This window comes from Diceros bicornis, chromosome 15, assembly GCF_020826845.1.
Source record: "Diceros bicornis minor isolate mBicDic1 chromosome 15, mDicBic1.mat.cur, whole genome shotgun sequence".
Lineage (NCBI taxonomy): Eukaryota > Metazoa > Chordata > Mammalia > Perissodactyla > Rhinocerotidae > Diceros > Diceros bicornis.
The window spans coordinates 23,703,955-23,725,245 of NC_080754.1; the positions used below are offsets into that span (position 1 = coordinate 23,703,955).

The 21,291-nt window shown below is 44.6% G+C and overlaps 1 protein-coding gene and 1 pseudogene across 1 annotated transcript; one reads left to right on the forward strand and one right to left on the reverse strand.

The window, feature by feature from the left end:
• LOC131414781 (protein mono-ADP-ribosyltransferase PARP9-like) overlaps positions 1-12,060 on the reverse strand; it is a 68,925-nt pseudogene extending 56,865 nt beyond the window's left edge.
• LOC131414782 (E3 ubiquitin-protein ligase DTX3L-like) lies at positions 11,999-20,784 on the forward strand. The gene is made up of 5 exons (XM_058555921.1): positions 11,999-12,478; positions 13,932-14,143; positions 16,024-17,562; positions 18,005-18,222; positions 19,055-20,784. The coding sequence occupies exons 1-5, from the start codon at positions 12,136-12,138 to the stop codon at positions 19,122-19,124; spliced, it is 2,382 nt and encodes a 793-aa protein (XP_058411904.1). The 5' UTR covers positions 11,999-12,135; the 3' UTR covers positions 19,125-20,784.
• Positions 20,785-21,291: the final 507 nt, after the last annotated feature.

Genomic DNA, 21,291 nt, shown 5'->3' on the forward strand with positions numbered 1-21,291 from the left:
AACAGCTCTATAAGATCGTAATTATTATCCCTATCTTAAAGATGAGGAAACTGAGGCACAGATAAATAAATTAACTTGCCCAAGCACGCTGACTAATTGGAGAGGAGAAGACAAGGAATTTTTTTTAAATATGTGGATTTAAGTTGACAGTCTGATATCCACGTGGAAATGAGAGAGGGTTAGGGATGTGGGTCTGAAGGTGGCTCAGAAGACCGGACGTGGCAGAAGCTATGGCAGAAGTTATAAGAATAATTGTGTTTTCAGAAAGAGAGAGAAGAGAGAGCAGCAGAGGACCCCACACTAAAACTAGGAGGTTGCTTACCTTTAAGGAGCAGAGGGAAGAATAAATGCCGACACAAAAAGAGAGAAGTCAGGTAGTGGGGTAAATATGGCTTCTATAATGACATTCTTTACTAGGTCAGAGGTGGGCAATTTATAAAAATTAAATTTCACCAAATTAGAACATCACCGCACTGCCCAGTGCTTGGCCCCATGTCTTACATTGGAGACACTAAACAGATGCTGTGCAATGAATGAATGAATGAACTGTAGGACATTTCTAAGATACTTACTTACCTTATATGTCTCCCGTTCTTCTGGAAAGATCACAAACTTTACAGTTAATTGTCTTTTCAAATGCTGTTGGCAAATGTTAAAACTTCATCAAACATAATCTCTGCTGCTGTACTCCTCTGCATACCAATGTTTCCAGTCCCAAGGGCAGGAAAGGAAATGGAAGTTACACTTAGCTCAAGGCATTTTTCCAAACACTTCTTTATTGCATTTTTCAATGTCTGTAGGAAAAACACAAATTTAAGATCAGCCTGAGTCAAAGATAAGACTCCACTCACCCCTTGATTCTCCCCATATTTTACAATGCCAAACTCCACTCTCCCTTAGGACCATGTCCATGCCTTTTCAAAGGACAGGAAAGGTCCCACTCTGCAGGGAACCCACTAGAGCTATAAGATTACTTGATCAGAAATGAAAAGGCCTGAGAAACTGAAGTGATTGAGCGGTCCATTTTGTGCTATTCAGGACATTTGGGCACCATGATTTCTCCCAGTTTATGTGGCCTTGCCCATCTCCCCAGGTCAGAGAGCCAGCCATCAATTTATCCCCACTTACCTGCCACTTCCAGGTCAATATAAACAGCTCTTGGACGTTTAATAAAGGAGGCAGAAGTTAAAATAAGTAAGCAGCATGTATTCAGTGTCATTAGGATCTGTCATGTCATTTCTCCTCGAGAAGTGCTAGTGCATTTGGCAGATTTGAATTTTCCATCGTTTCACCATTCAAACTGAATCCTAATACAGGAAGGTTGTCTGTGGAAGGACCTTGGAAAACTGAGGGGAAGAGAGTGACCGGAGGACCAATTTGGGGTTAGAGGGCTCTCTAGCCAAGGGAGGACCAGAAATGGTGACAAAATAAAGCTAGACAGAGACAGAGAAGGGATTAAGTTTCCCTCTCTCCACATCTGAGAGGGCTCCCCTATTCTTTAACACGTGTATTTTATGTGCCTCAGGTGTAGAGTTGGCCAGAAAGCCAGTCTCTACCACAGGCACAGGTGGGAAGAGACCCCAGCTAACAGATTTGACTGGAATGGCGCTGGAAGGGAAACTCCAGGTCCTCCTGGAATTTAACAGATGAAGAGAAGTATGGAGAGGCTGAATCCCGGGCCCACTTAGGAAAAGGCCTACAGCGTCACTAGGCGTGGTGAGGTGAACGGGTGTGCAGACCGAGGGAGCCTGGATGTTTCTGTGTCCACTTAAAATTCACACATGGGTTAGGTAATATTTTAAATTAAACTTAAGATAACTGGTGGCAGCACTTGTTCAGTATTTCAGGTATTCACAGGAGTGGTAGATGTTGGGGACTATACCACTTGACAATAATGACATGATGGAAATTCAACAAAGACTACATAGACTATGGAGCTACATAAAGACAAATTTATTTTGACTTTACCAGGTTTAGTTTAGGACATCACATGGTACACATATTAACAGGACATGGCATACATATTAACACATGGTATACATAATAACAGGACAATTTAAATCCTTTTGTGACTGGTACCAACTGGGAATCTGGAGTTAGCTATTTTATTCTTAAATTTCCATTCCATTTTTTTTCCGGTTTCGTGTAGAGTTGACTTCAACACAAGTCCGACATTAACCATCAAGTGGATTTACAGAATTAAAATACATCCATCTGAAAAGGGAAAAAATGGATAGGATTCATTGTTAAATTACTTTTTCTTAAATGACTAATTTAAATCTTTATTTCCCTGAAGAGCTTTGAAAGGTATTTTTGAAGATCCTAAATCCACAAAAATATCATTTAATAATGGATAGAAATTCACATTTCCAAAGAGTGATCATTTGATTTCCATGAGTCTGTTTGTCCTATTCAGAACTTAGGTAAAGTGTGTTAATGACATAATTTTTATTGCAAACATCTGTCAGCCCTTGTTGGCTTATACTCCCCGTGCCCACCCCCCATATTCCCAGATTCTGAGCATTCCCTGTGATTTGTTTTAAGCTCTATCAGCAAAAGGTTTCATTCCCTGCTCCACAGTCATCACTTTATGCTATTTATGTGTGAATTTTCTATTTTGTCTTGCTTTAAAGAGAGTGGAAATAAAATTTCTCAGAAATTTCTACCTCCTAATGTTTTTATTTTTTAAGGTAAGTAGCACATAGTTAAAGAAAGTACAAATGAGACAAAAGGTCTTCAGTGAAAATAGGCCTCCCTCTTGGTGGGGTCCCCAGATCACCCCCTCACCCACCCAGCATGCAGGCAACTGCCTTCACCAGTAGTGCTTCATCTGTCCGTTCAGAAATAGATTGTACATACACATGGGCTGTATTTTAAGTAATATCATCTCCTAGTTAGACCTCAGAGCTGTGCTATAAGGAGTTGTATCCTTCTTTCCTGCCTTGCCCAAATCCCCCTGAATCATCCTGATGGTTTTGGCTCCCTTTGGGGGTAACTTAGGTACTTCTCATGGATGTTAATGAATGCTTCACTTTGAAACCACAATCAGAATTTGTAATTTGGGGGCACTGGCACCCTTTAAAAATTCCATGGTTCCTAATGTTGGCCATAAATACAACAAAATTTTAGTTAAAGGGATGTGATTCAACTAGGATGTTTCCACTTTAATTTTAAATTGGCATATTAATGACTCATCAAATATTTCATTTTGTGGGGTCCCCTCGGTGTTCTTTCTAATTGTCTTTGAGTCAATAAGTGGTATTTTTTCGGGGACCAGCCCCGTGGTATAGCCGCTAAGTGCGCACACTCCGCTCCTGGTTGGCCAAGATTCGGGTCCCGGGCACGCAGCCATGCACCGCTTGTCAGGCCATGCTGTGGCGTTGTCCCATACAAAGTAGAGGAAGATGGGCACGGATGTTAGACCAGGGCCAGTCTTCCTCGGCAAAAAGAGGCAGATTGGCATGGATGTTAGCTCAGGGCTGATCTTCCTCACAAAAATAAAAAATTTTTAAAAAGTGGTATTTTTTTCACTTATGATTAAGTCTATTTGATTGTGGCCACAGGAGAGTCTTAAATGTGATATCACTGATCCAGAAAAACAAAAGAATATAGCCTTATATTCTTTCTCTTCCTCTGTTGCAGGCCCTGCTCCCTGCTGCCCCCTTCACTTATTCATCAGTAATTTGCTGAACACCTAGATGCATATGCCCAGACCGGGGCCTGGGGTACAGAGATGAACAAGCCATGATCTCCATCCTCAAGGCACTCTCTGCCTAGCAGGGGAGCCGGATTAACCCAGAAATACCCAGGTTCACTGTTACCCTGACTCCCTCCCCACCCTGCCCGGGCCCTTGCCTATGTGCCCAGGGAACCCTGGCTGCATGCTAAGTTATACTTTGTACTCTCCACAGCTCCTGGCACAGAGCCATACACTCAGGATATGATGTACAGCTCGACTTGGGTCTCCTGACTGATCTAGCCCATTATTTTCAGTCTGTCAGTTCCTCTGTGTCACTCTGATCAAGTCATTCTAACCACCCAGGCCTCTCCTCCAGCCAATTCATACCCATCATAACTTGAGATCAGAATCTAAACTCACATCTTCTTAAGTAATCTTTCTTGGTGCACTCCACTCCACTCCTGTCACAGATTTATATACTCTTAAATATTATGAATTCATTTTGTATTAAGATCTGTTCGTTCGCTATTGAGAGGTTGCTTCAGGAATGTTCCGATGGTTTGTATCCCCAAGGAGATTTTTCAAACAGAGAATTTTTTTTTACATAAAAAAATATAATAGATTTTAGTTTCCTTGGAATCAAAGATTGTTCTATTTCCTCATGGTGCCTAAGACTAATAGCAATAATAATTATAAATACTTATCATTTTATGTGTATTGATTCCAGCTCTAAGATATAAGTGCAGTTATTATCCTCATTTTACAGAAGAGGAAACTGAGGACCAAAAAATAAAGTAACGACTCATTTCACCCAGTTAGTAAACAGCAAAGCTAGTATTCAAAGTCGGACTGTCTGTCTCTGAAGTCCATACTCTTAACCTTAACAAGATGCTCTCTAAAGTGTTTGAAACAACATATACTCAAAACATCCTTGGGGCCGGCCCCGTGGGTTAGCAGTTAAGTGCTCGCGCTCCGCTACTGGCGGCCCGGGTTCAGATCCCGGGTGCGCACTGCTTCTCCGGCCATGCTGAGGCCACGTCCCACACACATCAACTAGAAGGATGTGCAGCTATGACATACAACTATCTACTGGGGCTGTGGGGGAAAAAAAAGGAGGAGGATTGGCAATAGATGTTAGCTCAGAGCTGGTCTTCCTCAGCAAAAAGAGGAGGATTAGCACGGATGTTAGCTCAGGGCTGATCTTCCTCACACAAACACACACAAAAATAATTGATAGGTAATAAGCAGTCCAGGGATCCCCTCTGGGAGTGCAAGAGAACAGAAACAAAGCCTTACCTGCTGCCGTTCAATGTGGCCCTGGACAATCTGGAGAGTCAGGTCGTTCACAACCATCATATTGGAAGGAGGAGTGGCTTCCTGCCTCACCCAGGAGCCCAGCTCATTCTTCCCTAGGATGCTTTCTGAAGCAGTTTTAAAGGCAGCCACAGTAGGGTCCTCATTGCTTACCAGGTGAATTTCTTTCAAATTACTGGCTGATTGCTTCCCTTGGAAATAAGACTTGATAGTTTCCACAATGATCTGTGTACACAAACCCAGAGGGAACTGGAAAATCCAGAGCTCAGGGCTGGAATTGCTACTGTCTCAGTGTACGGATTGTCACGGGTGACACAATTCAGAATATTTGTAATGGCCATTCGCAGCTTTTCCACACATCCCTGTCCATCCATTGCCACCCACTGAGGCCCAACAGCATGGATAATGAATTTGCAGGGAAGCCTCCCTGCTCCTGTAACAGCTATGTGACCAACTGGTATTTTTCCAAATCTGGAAACCCATACTCTGCTCTGCTCTTGGATTTCAAGGCCGCCAGCTTTCACCAGGGCCTGGGCCAGGCCTCCCCCATGAATAAGGTCTCCGTTGGCTGCATTCACCACAGCATCAACAGCATGTCTGGTGAGGTCATCCTTCCAGACAGACAACGCTAGCCCATGAGTCAGCATTCTTCTGAAGACTTGCAGAGACTCCCTGTTACCTTCGTGGGCTGGAGAGACCAGGGTAGAAATACAGCCAAATTTATTCTGGAGGACTTCATACAGCCGACTCTCATTATTTTTTAAAATTTCGGAGTTATTATGACTAATTGTAATTGGCCAACTATAGTTGTCTCTGGAAAAGAAGATAAAAAATAAAGAAATGAGCAAGGGTTCCTTTGAAAAGGATGTAATTCCATCTCACACCAGGAGACTGAGTTTCCTCTGTGCAAAAGAGACATGCACTTCCTCTAGTCCCCTTCCTGACTCTCCTTCTCACCTAGACATGTAATTAGACCAAGGATATCCGAGTTTTCAATGTCAGGTCACCATAGAGTGCTTAGTCTTGTGCCTGGCATACAGTAAGTACCCAATAAGCGGTAGCTACTATGATTCAAGGATAGTGGTGAGAAAACTGTGCGTATGGGGGCTCATAAAATTTTTATATCCATGTAAAAATGGTGAGTTTGGGAAGACCCATGCATAAGGCGCAAGTATTGGAAAGAACTTAATTATAAGTCAAAATATGGGGAGGCTTTACTTATAACTCGCTTACTTTTGTCAGTGTCTTAGTTTGGGTTCTCTTAGAAGCAGACTCAGACAAGGATTTGAGTGTAAGTTTGTTTCGGAAGTGATCCTAGCAAACACCAGGGGTATGGGATGTGGAGGGCAGAGTGGGACAGTAAGACAGGAAAAGGAAGGAAGTAAATAAAGGTGTGTTGAGAAGCAAATGAAGCTTAACTCCACTGAGTGACAGTGTAGATCAGGTGTCTCAAGAGTTATACCACCAGAGGGGTAAGGGAGCTCGATAGTTATCCAACTTCTGTCTGTCATTGGTTGAGGATGCTCCTGTGGGGACACGGTCCAGCAAATGGGTGGAGCACTGGCAGTGCTACAATAAATAATTCTTTCTCATACTGTAGTTTCGTGGCATCATTCTGGTGGAGTTAAAACTGACTGACTAAAAATTATTTACTGTATGCGGCAGACAAGAAGGGGTGCCGCTCAGATCCCCCTTTGATGTGATTATGAAGGGAGGAATATGGTTGGCCGACAGCCTCCAGTTGTTAGCCCCTCAGGGTCCATCTCAGCTTTCCAGCCAAGGTCACACTATTCTCAGGGCGGCCCCCATCAATGGCTGAGCAAGGCCATTTGTGTCCAACGTGGGACTCCCGTAATGGGCAGTCTCAGGAGGTCAGAGCTTCGTCAAGTTTTCACTACATTCTGATGGCTCCACCTGCCCAGTCCAGTTTCTTTCCTTTTCCTTTCACAGTAAACCCTTTGCACTCCTAACTCCACCTCAGGTTCTACTTCCTGGAGAACCCAACCTGTGACACTGTATTTCATGGAGTCTAAGGCATCACTATTATATGCCAATGAGAAAGGAAAATCGATGCCAGTCAAACCATGGTACACTGTTGACTCAGTAGCCTTACTCCAGAAATGTGAAAAAATGTGCGTCCTAAAGTAGATAAAATGTGGTAATTAATTACATTTTACTTCAACTCCCATTTCTAATCTGAGCCACCAAGAAAGACCTCTGGTGGCCTCAATTACCTAAAAGCAGCAGCACGTGAGTAGTCAGATCCAACTGGCCTGCGCTTTGCTTGAAAATCTCCAGTGGGCCACCCCTGGGATAAGGCAGGTTCCGTTTGGCTTTTACAGCCCTTGTTGAGCAAAGGGACAAGCAGTAGGTCACCTCTTCTGGCCAATCAGCCCTAGGCTGTGGTCAGAAGAGTCTCACATCTTGTGGGCACGGAAAGGATCAGTGGGAGCCCTAAAGAACATGTTTGCTGGCACCACACCACCTCGGAAGCAGTCCCCCTTCTGAGGTGTGTGCAGGGTCACCACAAAGTCCTGCAATCACACACCTGAGCACTTGCAGGGGAGACATTCTCCTTCCGTATTCCCCTTTCTCCACTGAGGAAAGACAGCAGCAAAGACTTTCTGAAACAAGAGTGAGGGTGAAGTGATCCTATCTGATTTCTCATTGGAAGCTGCTGCTCCAGCACCCTGTGGAAAATGAGAGTGGTTTAAAAAGAAATTGAAATCGAAGGACTACAGATCACTGATAACAACTACAGCCTAATAAGCAAAAAGCAACAGAAACCCTGCTAAAAGCACTGGGTTTGAGGGAGAAGGGGAACATGTGTGTGTTTGTTTAATCTGTGTGCCTGAAATACTTGAAACACTAAATTTTCCAGCAAACATTCACCCTACCCCACTTCCCTAGAGGCCAATGCACTTCTAATTCAGGATGAGATGAAGGGTTGGAAATTAACACTTGAAAAGGTCCAAAGGTCACAGACAAAAATGACCCAAAACTCTCAGACAGGCCTGCAATTTCCAAAGGCTTGTGGGGTTTCTCTAGGGAGAACAGAAGACCTGGAGCCTCATCAGCTACATCTCCCCCTCTACCAGTAAGGATCCACTTCCAATTGCTTATTTCATGACACAAGCCTGAATGTGGAATTTTCAGGTTAAACAAGTGAGGTGCCTTTTCTCTATTCTTTTGTTTTTATTCCTCCTCCATCCTTCTCCTCCCCCCATCCTGCAAAAACAGATTTGCTGAATGAGAATCAAAATGATACTGAGGTGACATTTTTTAAAAATCATCCCTCCTCACATTGACTCTGTTGATTAGATTAGCATATTCTTGATTTCCCATCTCTCACATGGTGCAGGGAGAAAAGTTTTATTGGGCTATTAAAACCAAGTAAGAAAGCCAGGTATAACTAAAGACCCCAGATTTCTTGCTGTTATAGGAAGAACTACTCATGTGCTGATCAAGCTTCATGGTTTATGTACATTTATGCTTTTTACCTTGGAAAAGTCCATCTTCCAGGTCCCTGGGGTCTTTAAATGTTTATACTCCATTTTGTGTTTCTGAGCATAGACTGTTGTTCCCAAATATGGTGGCCCACTTCTAGGAATGAATAGGAGGAGGCAATAAGCAATGACCAGCATCTTAGGGCATTTGACAAGTACACACCACAGGAAGACTAAACGTGATTTCTGATCTTGAGTTTTTAATTTCATTGGTGAAGGTGCACACATTGTTTTGCTGCTGTTGTTCCTGCTAACCTTCTGTCCTTTACAGAGAGGTTCTAATAGAGACTGCAATCGTGGTTCAGCAGGGAAAGCTTTATGGAGAAGGTGAGACTAGGGCCAGACCTTGAAGGATAGAGCAGGTTTTACATATTAGAAGAGGAGGATGACACCAAGTGGTAAGACTGAGCACAGCATTCAAAGAAGGATGAGGGAAAACCAGCCTTATGAGTGAGCGAAGGCCCCTGGAGAGGGTCTGAAGAAAGAGGGAACTGGCCTTGCGCCTGTGAAGGGTGTGTGTGACTGAGTTTGTGATAAATATCCTTGATCGATTTAGAAAGGAGAATATCTGGATAAAAGTCAGAAACTCTGGGAAAACATATCTTAACAATTTTCCATCTAATAGGTAGGAATTAAAGACTGAATTTTTTGAAGGATGATGATGAAAATGCTTGAAGACACAGTTGCCCCCACTTGTTGCCCACAGCCGCCGTTAGGCCTCTGAAATGATTTCTAACGCCTCTGCGATAGAAAAACTTTGTACGCCTATCTGCAGCGTCAGAGCGGTAGTCTTCTTATGTCAGGAAAAGCAGCAACTCCAGTATAACCCTAAAATGCAGGAACGAGATGCATTCTGCCTCCAGAGGGCGCTGCTGTTTTCACAAAAGAAGGAAGCCTTCTGTGTCTGCTTCCACTGTGGGCTTCCGGTGAGCTTCAGCTTTACGTGGTGCTGGCTGTGCTTTTTTCTTCAGGCCAGGCGTTAAAGGCCTAGAGACAGACTTGGCAGTGGGGGGGGGGGGGGGGGCTTCATTTAACCCCAAAGAAACTAGAAACAAGGAGTATATTGCCCAAAACATTGGCTCTCTTCCATTTTACAAACAATAACAACCAAAGCCTTCCCGACTCTCCGTCCCTGGTTCCTCCTGCTCCTTTCTCTTCATGGGCAGCATGAAGGAGCGGACCCTCCTCCGTCCACCTGCCTGCTCAGCGCCCCCGCTGCCACCTCGCCCCCAGCACTCCTCGCAAACCGCTCATCAGTGTCCTCCATGTGGGTAACCCCAGTGGACTCTCTTCTGTCCTAATCTTTACTTCACTGCTCTCTATGGCGTTTCATTCTTTGATTCCTGAAACTCTGCTTTCGTGCCTTCTCCTGTGCCATCACCCTTGGTTCTTCTGTCACTTTGCCTTCACAGGGTTTTCCTTGGATTCCCTCCTCACCCTCACCCTACCCCTTCCAAAATCCATGCTTTATCTCCTGGATTCCACAGCTCGGTAAATGATACACCATTCACCCACTCAAGTCAGAAGTCTAGAATCTTCTCTTTTGTCCCATATCCAACTCATCCCTGGGTCCTGACCGCCTAAATTACTTTCAGATATGCCCCTAGTCTCCCTGCCCACTGGCACCACTTCACTTCAGGGCCCCACAGCCTCTCGCCTGAGCTGTGGCAATACATTCTTTTTACAGATTTAAATGTATTTAATTTTACATTTTATTGTTTGAATAGGTATTACATTTACTGGTTCAAATTTAGAAAGTGTAAAAGTCTCCCTCCTCCCCACCTTACTAATTTCCCTTCCCTCCCTCCTCCTCCCGTTATTAATTCCCTTCCCAGGCAATCAACCTTATGAACTTCTCCTATATCCTTCCAGAGGCATTTTCACACACAAGGTAGCATCTTATACACACTCTTCTGCGTCTTGCCGTTTCCATTTAATGTCTCCTAGAGATCTTTCCATATCAGCCCACAGAAGGCTTCTTCACTCTCTTTACTGCTCATTGCATTCCACTGTATAGATGCACTATAAGTTATTTAACTGCTAGTCCCCCTGTTTATGGACATGTAAGGAGTTCCCAGTCTTTTGCTAGTATAAAAAAGGCTGCAAAGAACAACTTTGTACAGAGGTCACTTCACACAGGTGCTAATCAATCAATGGGACAAATTCCTAGAAGTGGAACTGCAGAATAAGAATATATATGCCATTATAATTCTGACAGCACTGCCAAACTGCTCTCCATAAAGATTGAGCCATTTCCAGTCTTACCAGCCATGTGCAAAAACCTTATCACTGGCCTCTCTGCCTTCATTCATCCCTGCTTGAAAATGTGTCATCTACATGGTCCTCAGCACCAGCTTTCAAAAATGCACAGCTGACATGTCCCTTTCCTGCTTTCCCTGCTTACAACCCTCCCATTTCTCCCTGCTGATCTTCAAGACCTTTCACCAGCTAGACCTGTGCGACCAGTGTGGGCCATCAGCCGCATGCAGCTCTTGAGCACTTGAGACGTGGCTAGTCCCAAAGAGATGTGATGTGAGTGTGAGATAAACACTGGATTGCAAGGCTTAGTATGACAAGAGAATGTAAAATATCTCATAAGTTTTTAACATTGATTACATGCTGAAATGATTAAATTTAGGATAGAGTTAAATAACATATCATTAAAATTCATTTCACTTGTTTATACTTTTAAAAATATGGCTACTAAAATATTTAGAATTACATGTGGCTCCCAGTATATTTCTATTGGACAGCACTGATCTAGACCCTTCCTCCCTCATCTCCCTCAACCATCTCATCTCCCCCAAGTCTTCAGTAGTCCCTCTGTGCTTCAGAGCACAGTAGTCCCTGAGTCTCAGATGCTCCTCACCTCTCACCCAACCCCCACACTCTTATTAAAATTCTGTTTGAAACTTCCTCTTGGAGGCCTTCAAGAGATTTTGCTTCTTTATTCGCAAGTCCACCTCCCTTTACCAGTCCGTGAGGTCAGGCCCCCGTTCACATCTCTATTCCCCAGTGCACAGGGCAGCACGCAGTTCAGAGCTGTTGGCCAAATCAAGGAATGAGGGCAGGAAAGCCCTCAGAGCCAGTCTTCAGGATCCTTGGAGGGAGGTAACGGGTGATATGTCAGACTGCAGGTGAACAAATTCAAATTTTTTTTAAATGCAGGTAAGTTTAACCTAAATTCAGAATGTGAATTACATTTTAGCAGCAAATAATAGTAACAACAACAATAAGAGTTTAAAGGAATCCCAAACTCAGGAGAAACTTTCTTCGATTTAAGCATCTCACCAGTCTCATCCTCGCATGGGGCGGCCGGGCCCTGGAGCCCGCTTCTCGCCCGCCCCCCGACCCAGCCTGTAGGAGGGTGACGCGGGAGTCTCCAGCGCCCACCGCCCGGGGGATGGGGGACTGGGGCCAGGGGGCCAGGGTCCGGACTTACTCACCCAGCCGACCGCGGCGGAGAGCTCAGCAAAGAGAGGAAGGGGAGCGGCTCTGCCGAGAACAGGGAGGGCTCTCCGGAGAGCGAAACTGAAACCAGGCGGCCCGAGGCTGCGGGCCGGACGCACCCCTGCACCCCTGCCCCAGACCCGGCCCAGCTGCGTCCCGCCGCCGCGCCGCCCGACGCCCAGAGCCATGGCCTCGAACCTCGGCCCGCCGTCCCCGCTGCCCGCGCGGGTGTCCGAGCCCGGCCCCCAGCTACACAGGAAGCTGGAAAGCGACTCCCAGGGCCGGCAGTTGGGCGGCGAGGAGTGCACCGTCCCGCTCTCGGGCCACCGCACCGAGGACACCGCCATGGCCTCGAACCTCGGCCCGCCGTCCCCGATCCTCGCGCGGGTGTCCGAGCCAGGCTCCAGGCTACACAGGAAGCTGGAAAAATACTTTCAGAGCCGTGAGTCAGGCGGCGGGGAGTGCACCGTCCGGCTCCTCAGCCACAGCGCCCAGGACACCTTCCTGGTGAAGTTCAGGGAAAGGGCAGGTGAGCTGCGGGCTGGGGCTGGAGGTGCAAAGGCTGTCCCTGGGGGCCCAGCCCCGCGGGGTTCCATGCAGACCGAGTGCAAGCTGTCCCAGGAGAGAGGGCGGGGGCAGTATGGCACGGTCTGTGGGGGACAGGCCCCGGGGCTCCTGCTGCCAAGAGGCGCAGCCCTACAGCAGGATAGAGCCCAGAAGTGCCCGGTCAGATCTGGTCAGATCGTGCCTTAGAGTTGACACCTTCCAGTATCCTCGTCCTGACTCATACTTCTCAGCTCTCACAAGAACACCCTTCCCACCCTCATGCACCTGTCAGCCCTTATCATTTCGGTATTCCACTTTTACGTTTTAAATAATCATTCCATTGATTTTTTTGTTTTTTTTTTTGGAGAATTACAAAAGTAATGTATGCTCACTACAGAAAAGAGAGAAAAGAAGAAAACCAGCTGGAGATAAACAGTTGAACATTTTGGTGTATTTCCTCCCAGCCTTTTTCTATGAATGTCAGTAGACACATATGTTTATTTACAAAACTCTGAGTCTGGGCAGACTCAGTTTTGATGCCTGCTTTTTTCACTTAGCTTTGTTACCGAACCAGGTTTGTTTTTCTCGCCCCACAAAATGCCAGTCACCAAAATTTGAGGAGTTTGCCCCAGAGAAAGGGTTTATTCACAAGGCAGCGAAGGGAGAAGGGAAAACAAGTCTCAAATCTGCCTCCCCAAAAATGGGGATTAGGGACATTTATGGGATAAAGGGGTGGTGTGGTCTGAAGGGGGAATAAATGATTGGAGGTGAGCAGAAGTGAGGTAATCTATGATCTGCCCTAGCTAGTCAAGCATCGTGGCTCTTCATTGGATGGATGTCCACAAAGTGGAGGTGTTAGCATGACCTGAGTGTGGATTTTTCAGCTCCTTGATGTCAGGCGGTTACCTACTGGTCATGGCACAAGCCCAGTGGATGAGTCGGTGGTATTAATCGTCCTGAACTGGACAAGGAGTCCACTCTCAGTTCCTGAAAAGCTTAAGCGCTTGTTACCATGGTGACCCCAGAGCCAGCTATGTGATCTATAGGGTGGGCTTTAGTAATGCATTATCTAACTACTTTTGCAAACAGACAACTAACTGAGTGTAGTTAAAGCAAGTTGGCCCCCAGATTCAACTTTATATAATGAGTATTATTCCTTGTCATTGAAATGGAAAACTGGAGACGGTTTCAGAAACATGACTTTTAATGAGTGGATGATATTCCATTATCATTAAGCTTTCATTTCTACAGTCAAACTTAAGCTGCCCACTTTAGAGTTTTGAATAGCTCCCTCATGTCCCTATTACCAACCACCAATCCAAGGTGCAGGGAGCAGCCCTTACTGGGAGGGTGTGGGGCAGATACATGAATAAGAGGATTATTTGAAACCTCTCCCATTTCTCTGTGTATGCTTGTATTTAATGTCTCCACTGAAGCTAAGGAGAGAGTATTGAAAAAAGGAGAGCACCAAATTGCGATTGACAACAAACCTGTGACTATTTCCCTGGAACCCACTGAAAATCCCATAGAGAAGAATCCAAGACCCAGAGCATCTTCACTGACACAGTCACGAGAAGGGGTGAAATCTGGTGAGAAGCATCCAGATGAAGAACATATTCCTAATGCTGTGGATTCCTGTCTCCAAAAGGTGAGTATTGAAAGGAGTTGGGTATGTTCCTGCAACTTCCTCTCCCCTCACCATACCTTTCATTATTGGTCCAACAGCCATTTGCTGGGGACTTACTATGAGCCAGGCACTGGTTTTGGCATTGGGACACAGAGGTAAACACACAGACGAGGTCCCTGCTGGGGGTGGGAAGGTACACAGAAAGACAACAAGCAAATAAAATAAATAAAACAATTTCAGAGAGTGATATGTGCTAAGAAGAAAACATATAATGGGGGTTTGCCTTAGAGAGTGACCAGGCCAAGGAAAGGAAGGGGAAGAAGGAGGTGGTGCTACTTCGGACCAGAAGTCAGAGACATCTTTTCTGAGAAGGCGATGTTTGGCGTGAGACTTGAATGACGAGGAGGAGCCAGCCATGCAAAGAGTCATTTGACAAATCAATAGCAACTGCCTACCATGTGCTGCACTGTCACAGGAGCTGGGGACACAGCCAGGAACACAGCAGACCCTGCCCTCGAGGGCCTGACATTCTAGTGAGGGAAACAGACAATAACCGTAAACAAATAGATCTGTACTAAATGTCTGCCAGCGATAAGTGCTAGGAAGAAGAATAAAGCAGGATAAATGACAGCAGTAGGACTGCTATTTTAAATAGGATATCAGAAAAACCTCTCCAATGAGGGGACATCTGAGTAGAGATGTGAGTGAAGTAAGGGAGCTGGCTAAGTGGCTTTCTGGGGGAAGAACGTTCTAGGCAGAGGAAGAACAAGTGGCAAGGGCACGAGGCAGGAGCTTACATCCTGAGCCCCAGGAGCTTCAAGGAGGGAGGCCAGTGTGACTGGAGGGCAGTGAGCGAGGGACACAGTGATAGGAGAGGGACAGAGAGGGACCCGGAAGTCAGGTCTTTGGAGGAATGAGGGTTAGAACTTTGGCTTTTGACTTAAATGTTGGGGAATTTATCAGAGGGTTTGAGCCAGGGGAGTCAGGCCATCTGATTTACATTTCCCTTTAGAACCCGTCCTGACTGCTGTGTGGAGAACTGAGTGTAGGAAGGGGCTGGAGTGGACGGTCAGAGCCCAGTTAGGAGGGGTTGCAGGGGGCCAGCCTCAGGATGATAATGGCTGGGACTCTGGGTGGTCTTGAGGGAAGTGTGAGGAGCGGCTGGATTCAGGAAATATTTTGAAGGAAGATCTAGAGGAAGGATGTTTCATGCAGAGGAAAGAGCATGTGCAAAGACCTTGACAGGGACAAAACATGAGCACTCTTGCTTTTACATTACGTTCAATTTACCTCTGTCCTTTTTAGCCGAATCTGGTGTGTCTGTCTTATATTTGAGTTTCGAAAGGCCAGGGTTTAGAGGGCCCAGCAACATTGCATGCAGTTAGGTGTTTAGTTTAAAAAAAAAAAAGTAGTGTACAGTAAGAGAAAAAACAGGAACAGGAAAAAACATCCACCTCAGATTTATGGCTCCCTTCTAGGCTCAGGGACTGTCTTGTGAGAGACGCAGCAACTTGCCCAGAAAGCGGAAGTGCCTTCCCTCCACCCCATTATCCAAGGTCAGACAGGTTGTGGCAGCTCTAGAATCCACACTTCTGGTCCACGGAGCTTCTAAAAAATTTTAGTGCCCAGGCTCCGCATTTATATCGGGATCTCTGGAGTTGTGCCTGGCCTTGGCTTTTTTTGTTTGTTTTTAAACTCCTCAAGTGATTCTAACCTGCAGGCAGGGCCCAGAGCCTCTGAGCTGTAGCATGCTGCATCCTCTGCAAAAAGGATTTGAAAGAAGTCACCCGCTGCTAAGGAAAGACATAGTATTTGTTTCTCTAGTCTCTAGACATTCTCCTGAGAGGAGACCGTAGGCCTGGATGTCTGAGAGAATTTATGTATTCCTTTTAAATTTTCAGATCTTCCTTACTGTCACAGCTGACCTGAACTGTAAGCTGTTCTCTAAAGAGCAGAGGGAACACATAACCACTCTCTGCCCCAATGTCAAAAGAATGGGAGGCCATGATGGAATTGAGAAGGTGTGTGGTGACTTCAGAGACATTGAAAAGATACATCACTTCTTCAGTAAGCAACTGCTGGAGAGTGAACAGAAACAGGAATCTTCCCCTTTGACAACAGAGAGGGAGCCACTCCTGCAGCAGGACTGGAACAGCTGTGTTTCTCTTTCTGAACCAAAACCCAGGTCAGATGAGAAAAACAACCGTTTTGAAGTTCCCTTGCCTTTCTTTGAATACTTCAAATATACCTCTCCTGATAAAATAGACTCACTAGAGAGAAGATTTGGTGTAAAAATAAAAACTCAGGAGAGTTCTCCAAATATGATCTATTTAGACTTCACCTCAAGCCAATCAGATCACCTCGAAGCAGCTTGTGATTATTTTGCCAGTGAATTTCAGAGGATTGTAGGAACTCTGGGGCAGGAATGCCTTGCTTTTCCAGACAGTAAGCAGGCAAATAGAATCAAACAGGAATTGAATCACCAGTTTTCAAAGCTCTATATAAGGGAGAAAGGAGGAGAATTAACTCTCCTTGGGACCCAAGATGACATTGCAGCTGCCAGACATTTTCTTGCCTCCAAAATCTCTGCAAGCCTGGTCAAGGCACCTGTGAAAATAACGACTTCCGGGGACACAATGAATGGAATTAACGTTGACACCGCTCACTATAAGCTTTTAGAAGCTGAATTACTCCAGGAAATATCAGAGATAGAAAAAAAGTACAATACTCAAAGTAAGGTTTTAGGAAAAAGTCAGAAAACCTGCATTCTATTTGAACCTATGGATAAGGAGTTAGATCTGTCAGTGCATGCTTATGCCAGTTTCATCGATGCCTATCAACACTTCTCATGTCAGCTGATGAGAGAAGTTTTTTCACTGAAAGCTTTGGGCAAGGAAAGAAAGCATTTACATGGCACCAAGTTTGCTGATGAATTTAGTAAAAAGCATCCACATGTAGGCTTTGTGCTAAGTCAAGAGTCAATGACTTTGATTGGGTTGCCAAATCACCTTGCAAAGGCAAAGCAGTATGTCTTAAAAATAGGGGGGATATCTCCTTTGGCTGGAGAGAAATGGAATGAGGATCATGAAACACCCATGGACATTGATAGTAATGATTCAGCTTCACCAACATTCCAACGATCTGCCAGTTCTGGAGCATCAGGAGTGGACAAGGAAAAGGACAAATGTGTCATCTGTATGGACATTATTAGCAACGAACAGGTGCTACCCAAGTGCAAGCACGAATTCTGTGGCCCTTGTATCAACAGAGCCATGTCATTTAAGCAAGAGTGTCCTGTGTGCCGGACTCCCTACAGTATCCAGAAAGGAAATCAGCCGGAAGGAACCATGCATGTCACTGTCATGAGACAGTCACTTCCAGGTTATGAATCCTGTGGCTCCATTGTGATTGATTATATTATGGAAGGAGGAGTACAAACAGTAAGTGTTTCTGAGGTCTATGGATTTCTTTCCAATATGCTGGGATTACCAGAGCAAAGGAGACTGTTCTCTTGGCAATTAGACAGTGGATTTCCCAAGGAATTATTTCCATGGTCATATGCAAGGGCTTTAAATAGTGATAAAGTTAACAATGTTTGCTTATAACTTAGGTATCTTTTGTGTCTATTAAGGCGGAGAAAGGGTGGGTGGTGATTATGTGTTGGCGGGGGGGGGGGGGGGGAAGGGGGTAGTCAGGAAAGTGGATAGTGTTCCCAGCATGAATTTGGGTAAACAGGAGAAATATGAATTATTGGGAATATAAGCAAACCTTCAGTACTTTTTTTGGTTCTCATTTGCTCTATCTGCATATGAACACATCTATAAATATAGTAAAATTTAGATGCAGGAGTGTTTCATGTGACATTTTCCTGTCTTCATACAGAAACAGCACCCAAACCCAGGAAAGAGATATTCTGGAGTCCATCGAACTGCATACCTGCCTGATAACAAGGAAGGAAGGGAGGTTTTGAGACTGCTTCGTAGGGCCTTCGACCAAAAGATGATTTTCACAGTGGGAGAGTCTCAAGTATCAGGAGCCTCAGGTGTCATTAAGTGGAATGACATCCATCACAAAACGTCCCTGTTTGGGGGACCAGAAAAGTGAGAACCTTTTAAAACATAACAGTTGCTAAACAGAACTTAGAGGTCATAAAATATGGCAATTTGAGGATGTGGCTATAAGCAGACTGTGGATAGCAGTGGGACTGGATATAGGAAAGTAATTTGAGAGATGCTGATCTCAAAGGCAGAAGGATTGGTTCCCATCACCTGCTACCCTCCCAACCACAAAGGATCACACAAATATGAAATTTTGCATCCAAGGGCAGGGATCTTCAGAATCCAAGATGAATGGCATCTATGGTGACTTAATTTGGGGTTTCATGTCTATCCTCAGAATGTTGTTTCCCTTGCCCTCTTTTAAGATCTCCCTTTCTTCTACCCTCTCCTCCCATCGGGCCATAGAGATCCTAAATTCACTTGGCTAATGGTACTCTAGAAAGTCTTAGTTAACGGTGGTGGAAGTTGTATTATAGGCAATCCAATTGTTCTTTATGAAATTCAGATAGAATACCTCTCGCCTTTAGTATTCAAAAGGGAATACATCCTGAGACTTTTGCAAATTTCCCCAATTTGAAAACCCTTCCTTTCGCATATGATTACTTTCCACAAAAATATGGTGTAACTTTATGAGAGTCACTACTTACCATGAGGTGAAAATTAAAACGTCTGGTGGAAAGCAGATCCTGGACAGACAGCTAGGCTCACTCACTAGCTAAATGACTCACATCTGCAAACTTACAAGTGATTATAAGTCACCCGCCTTTGGGATTGCTTGTGAATGTTTGCAGCACTGAATGTTAGTGCTGGGATCCCCTGGACAGATTCTTTAAAACCACTTGTGATGAAGTTAAAGGGCTTTTTCCTTCTGCAGGTATGGCTACCCAGACCCTAATTATCTGAAACGCGTCAAACAGGAGCTGAAAGATAAAGGAATTGAGTAAGAAGAGTGCTGGAAGGATGTCTTGAGCCAAGCTTTCAAAGGACACAGTTGAAGAAGCCGAGTAAATACCCATCTAAATCCTTATGTAGACACACCTTTTTAACATTTTCATCTCAAGAAGTGGTCTGTGTAACAGCAAGAATCTGCTAGTCTGTCATTTCTGGCGTGTTACTTTTTATGGAAGATAAAAGGCCCAAAGCTTTGTGTAATTTTGCTGCAGAGGGGTGGTGCCTCCTTCTTGTGTCACTGTGGTAGAGAGGGGGATGGAGTGCTGTGGATCTGAAATCATCTTCTATGTTCTTCACTAGAAATACTAGCTGAAAATTGATCCTCTTCTTATTACCATCTCTGGGTGGTCCTTTAGTTTTTTGTTTGTCCTTTAAGTCCCCTAAAAGTAAAATCCTAGTGTGAATGGGGGAGAAAACGCTTTCGTTATGGAAAATTAGAGACACGCGTTCCCCTCCCTCCCTCATGGCCAGAAAAGTGGCCAGGAGCAGAGATTGGACAACTTGGTAATAAATGGAACAAAGCTATTCTTTTTCATGGCACAGAGCCTGGTATACAGTTGGTGCTTAATAAACTGTTGCTGCATGACTCAGGTTGCTAATAACCCAGCTGATTTGGAAAACTGAGCTTCTTACCCCAGAGCACTAGGCCTCTGACCTCTGACCAGGCCTCTAACTGACAAGGCCTTGGTCCTTGCTCTCCGCTGGTCCTCGTAATCTGCCCTAGGGGTGCACTTGCCCTGCCATAGTAACGCTACACTGTAGTTCCTGAACATTTTTTTCCTCTGGATATTATTGTATTTTGGAGTATACCCTGCTTCCAGTTTTAATAGATAAGTAACATTACTTTAATTTCTATAGACTATCATTTTCTCAGTAACTGTAGCCCCCACAGTAGTAGTTTTTCCATCCTTTTACTAAGTCCCACCAAGTCGTGTTTTGTCCCTTAGATCTTACTCCGTGGTACTCTCTCTGGACAGAGAAAAGGCAAGAGTCGAGCCTCCTATAAGTAACATAGGACATGTCAAACTTTACTTTTAAAAATTCTCAGAATGAGAGGAAAGTTATAGTAGCAAATTACCTGGTTATCCACATCCCAGCCTCTTTCCGAAAATGATGAACAAAATGTCTTTTTCTTTTCTTAAAGATATGCATAGACATACATATAAATTTTTGGTCAGACAGTAATAGCTAATATTTAATGAGTACTTATTTTGTCCGCTTTATAAGAGCTTTACGTCTGTGTGCTTGATACTATCAGCATCCCCATTTTATAACTGAGACAACTGATGCACAGAGAGGCTAATACCTTGACAACGATGTCACATAGTTAATAAGTAGAAGTGCTGGGGTTTGAAGGCGAGAGTCTGGCTCCCAGGCTTCTGCACCCCAGAGCTTTACGGCCTCCTCCAGGGGAGTTTCTCCTCCAGGGAGCAGGCTGAGAAGTTCCCATTATTCTGGGCTTTTCTCAGAAATGGATTCCTGGGTGGTGCTCAAAGCAGATTTCCTCCGAAGAAGTCCTGTTTGAAGAACTTAAAAACCCGGCATCTTTTCCTTTGTCTAGAGTTGAGGAAGCTCAAACTAAAATGATCCGTCTTTTTTATAAATCAGATTATACATTTAATTTTTGGTGATTCATTAAAGTCTTTACTGTTATGGTTGTTTTGTACCTACTGATCTTTTAGCTATATTTGCTTCAAAAAAACAAAAGTTTGGTTCCTGCTGAGTTCTGGATCCTTGATTGCAATGTGTGTGCATAGGTGAGCTTCATTACATAGGCATGATTGATCAAATCATTGGCCCTCGGTGATTGAACTCAATCTCCAGCCCCTCTTCCCTCCTCGGAGGCCAGGGGGTGGGACTGCAAGTTCCAACCCTCTAGTCACATGGTTGATTTTCCAGCCACCAGCCCCCTTCCTTGGGTGCTTTCCAAAAGTCACATCATTAACATAACAAAAAATATCTCCATCACTCTCAGCATTTAGGATATTCCAAGGATTTTAGTTGCTCTGTGTCAGACACAGGGATGAAGACCAAACATATATTAATCATAAATCACAACATCACAGATAGTATCAAAGCAACCATTAGGAGAAAAAGCAAACCTTTCTTGGGCTTCCTTACACTTATCTTATGGTTGAGGACTGTTTCTCTTTCATTTCC

Excerpts from the sequence above, each read along its gene's own strand:
- LOC131414782 (XM_058555921.1), top strand. The coding sequence starts at position 12,136 with ATGGCCTCGAACCTCGGCCCGCCGTCCCCGCTGCCCGCGCGGGTGTCC. Across the intron at positions 12,479-13,931 it reads GAAGTTCAGGGAAAGGGCAG|CTAAGGAGAGAGTATTGAAA; the intron begins GTGAGCTGCGGG and ends TCTCCACTGAAG. Across the intron at positions 18,223-19,054 it reads CTGTTTGGGGGACCAGAAAA|GTATGGCTACCCAGACCCTA; the intron begins GTGAGAACCTTT and ends TTCCTTCTGCAG.